The 3,247-nt window shown below is 37.2% G+C and overlaps 1 protein-coding gene across 1 annotated transcript; it reads right to left on the reverse strand.

Annotated features, from left to right (window-relative positions):
• LOC141827323 (protein terminal ear1-like) lies at positions 1 to 1,167 on the reverse strand. Its single transcript, XM_074714547.1, has 4 exons — positions 608 to 1,167; positions 412 to 534; positions 209 to 350; positions 1 to 141 (listed from the first exon to the last, which is right to left on the reverse strand). The coding sequence occupies exons 1-4, from the start codon at positions 1,165 to 1,167 to the stop codon at positions 1 to 3; spliced, it is 966 nt and encodes a 321-aa protein (XP_074570648.1).
• Positions 1,168 to 3,247: the final 2,080 nt, after the last annotated feature.

Consider the following 3,247-nt stretch of genomic DNA (forward strand, 5'->3'; position numbering starts at 1 on the left):
CTAGTGCAAACGTTTGCCGACGCACTGCTGCTGTGTCTTGCGCACGCCATCGCGCGGTGGCGCAAAGCACACAGGAAGAAACTCGTCGCTTTGGCACACAAAAGTCGAGCTCTGAAAGTGCTGCTGCAGCGCAGTCAAACCCTATACAGACACAAATTGCAATAAAAAAAAGTATACACATTTGATGGTGGACAGAGGCAAACGAGACCTGAATTCTCGCGTAGGCCACGGCGCATTTCTTGCAGGATCCAACCGATTTCCAGTCGAAGTTGTGCAGGAAATCGTAGAGTCTGCAGGCGCCGTTTGCATTGGTGAAATTGACGAACGCATAGCCCAAGTTGCTTCCAGTCCTACGTCACAACTCCCCTCTCAGACATAAAGACAAACATAAAATAGACTGCATAGACTCACTTGAAATCCATCGGCAAATACAAAAAGTCAAACTCTGAAAGCTTTCCATTCTCCTCCTCGCCGTCAATCTTCTGGTTCTCCTCCATGCAGTGTTTATCCAACAAGCTCAGTAAATTCTCCTTCCTACGATCCAAGATTGAATTTTTTTTTTAAACAAACAAAGCATTAAAGATAGAATAAGTAGAGTTCTACGCACTTGAATTTATTAGGCAGATGCCTGATCATGACAGTAGTTCTTCCTTGGTCAATTTCCCCAACTGCATCGCCTTCCTCACATTTCTTGAACTCAAACTCGGAATTCATTGCCTTAACTCTCTTATCGACCTTCCTCATCCGATGCCTACTCTTCCTTCTCCAAACAAGCGCAGACCTTGTTGTCAAGCCCTTGCAGGCTGCCTCAATGTTCTTATCTCCAACCTCTTCCTCCACTGTGGCTTGATCAGCAATGCAAAGTTGCTCCAATGGCTTCATCACCTCTTCCGCCTGGTCAATCAGTGTCAGAGTGGCTTTAGGAAGATGAACTAATGGTGGCGAAGGCTTATAGTAGGCGTTAAAAACAGGAGGCGGGGGAGGAAGAAGAGGAAGTGGAGGATGGTAGCTCTGGAAGCAGAGCTCCAAATTGTAAGGCGCGCCATGGCAAAGAACAACCAGCAGACGATTAGGTGGAGGAATCGGAGCAGAGTAACCATAGATGGGAGTAAAATTGCACACCGGAACGTAGACGGCGGCGTGGGGATGAAGATTAAGATTGGCCATGCAGATCCAAGTGAGATGTTCCTATAGATTTTGCATCCAAATAAACACAGCATCAGCAAAATTCCAAAATATAAAGGTGAAAAAACTGCAATGAAAAGTACAGTGATAGAGGACGGACCTCAACGGAGAGCCGACGATCTCTCCTCACTTCCGTGTCACTCGCTTGGGGAACATGAAGAAGAAGGAGAGGGCGAACTATTTACGTGCCTTTGTTTGGAATAAAATTTTCAAATGGAAATTAAGATTTTGTTAAAAGTTGTTCTTCGGCAATTTCTAAGGCATAGTTGAAATTTTTGAATGTTCAAAAAATATATCTAAATTTTTTTATTAAAAAATGTACTTGAGTTTACCCGTCTGTCAATAATTTTTTTTCTTTTTTTTTCTCTTTTAAATATAATATAGTCTAAATTTATTTTCTTGAATAAGAGTTCGATTCACAAAGTTGAATGCCCTTCCTCTTAAGAATTTATTGTGTATCTAATTTATTTATCTATATTTTGTGAACGGATCGACGATACTATTCGTTTGGGTGGAAAAACATCTTTTTTACTTTCTTTTCTCTCTTATCTTTCCTTTTTTAATTAAACTAAATTTTAATTTAAAGTTTAATAAACGATCCTTTAAATTAATTTAATTTTAATTTAATTTAAAATTTTAATTAAAAATCAAAAATATTAACATTAATAAAAATTAAAAATATTTTTTTATTTTTAAATATCTTCAAGAATAAAAAAATTAAATTAAATTAATAATAAAAATTGATTTTATTAATAAAAAATCACTTTGATATTGATTTTAAAAATCAACATGATAAATTAAATATCAATATTATTGTGGTATTGGTGTTTAAAAATTAATACGATGTTGATTTTTAAAAATCAGCATCACAGTTTAAATATCAACACCACTAGTGTTGGTTTTTAAAATTCAATATCATATTTGTGTTAGTGTTTAAAAAATAATATTACAACTTAAATATATACTATTATGGTGTTAATTTTTAAAAAATAATAAAGAATGACATATTTGGACTCCAGAGAATTACAAAAATTCATAAGAATTGGAATGGATCTAATGAGAGTTCTCTAGGTTCATCAATGGGTTTTGATCGAAACTCATTGATGGACCTAGGAGATTTAGATTTTTAAAAAGTAAATATGTAATAGAAGAAGATAGTGCAGTGAATGTATTTATGGTGTCTATATTTGATTTTTATTTGTAGTGAATGTATTTATGGTGTCTATATTTGGTTCTTATTTGTGCAAGTAGCACCATTCGATCAAATTTGAGTTTTGATATTGACAAAGAGTCAAAGTTAAGATTACTTGTGATCTAATGTGCTTATCAAGATTTGCAGGAAGCCCTAGTTGAGACTAGGCAAGGAAATTCTAGTCGATAGGACTAAACAAGAAAGTCTTGCTCGGTGGGACTAGACAAGGAAGTCATGATCGGAGGGACTAGGCAAGAAGATTTAGTAGATTGACGACATCGAGCAGGAAACCCTGGGGATCGAGGATACTAGGCAGGAAGCCCTGGGGGTCAATGACACCAAGCGGAAGTCTATACAGGATCGAGAACCGGAGGTCTAGCGGAAGTCTTGAGAGTCAAGATTAGTTGAGCAAAAGTCCAAACATGTGGGGTGGACCAAGGTTTGACATCAAATAAACTCTCCTGAGCAGAGTAGTGAGGGTGCACTCTTGTAAAGAAAGCAGTAGACGTCGGTCCAACTTAAGATTTCATAGGAGATTGAAAGTTAAGATCGGACAGCTGTAAGCTGTCGTTAATACTCATTATACTATGCTTATACTAACACTGTGATGAAGAGATCGCGGACTTTGAAGTCTAGAAAGATCTAGGCACCTAGAAAGGGTTCCAAACGCCTAGAAGTGTTCGAGACACCTAGAAGGGTTCCAGGCACCTAGATGGGCAAAACACATACATCAACTAAGTTGGCAGGTTTTTGATTGGTCGGTACTGTAAAATACCGAATTGAATTTAAAAAGCCCATATGTTATATTAGGTCCAACCCATTTGTTATAGGTTAAAAGGTTATAGGATGATGGTTTGATATGGGTTAATG

This window comes from Curcuma longa, chromosome 1, assembly GCF_044706935.1.
Source record: "Curcuma longa cultivar G26 ecotype Majalengka, Jawa Barat chromosome 1, ITB_CL_G26_1.1, whole genome shotgun sequence".
Taxonomy (NCBI): domain Eukaryota; kingdom Viridiplantae; phylum Streptophyta; class Magnoliopsida; order Zingiberales; family Zingiberaceae; genus Curcuma; species Curcuma longa.

Excerpts from the sequence above, each read along its gene's own strand:
- LOC141827323 (XM_074714547.1), bottom strand. The coding sequence starts at position 1,167 with ATGGCCAATCTTAATCTTCATCCCCACGCCGCCGTCTACGTTCCGGTG. Across the intron at positions 535-607 it reads CATCTGCCTAATAAATTCAA|GAAGGAGAATTTACTGAGCT; the intron begins GTGCGTAGAACT and ends CTTGGATCGTAG. Across the intron at positions 142-208 it reads TGGCCTACGCGAGAATTCAG|GGTTTGACTGCGCTGCAGCA; the intron begins GTCTCGTTTGCC and ends GTGTCTGTATAG.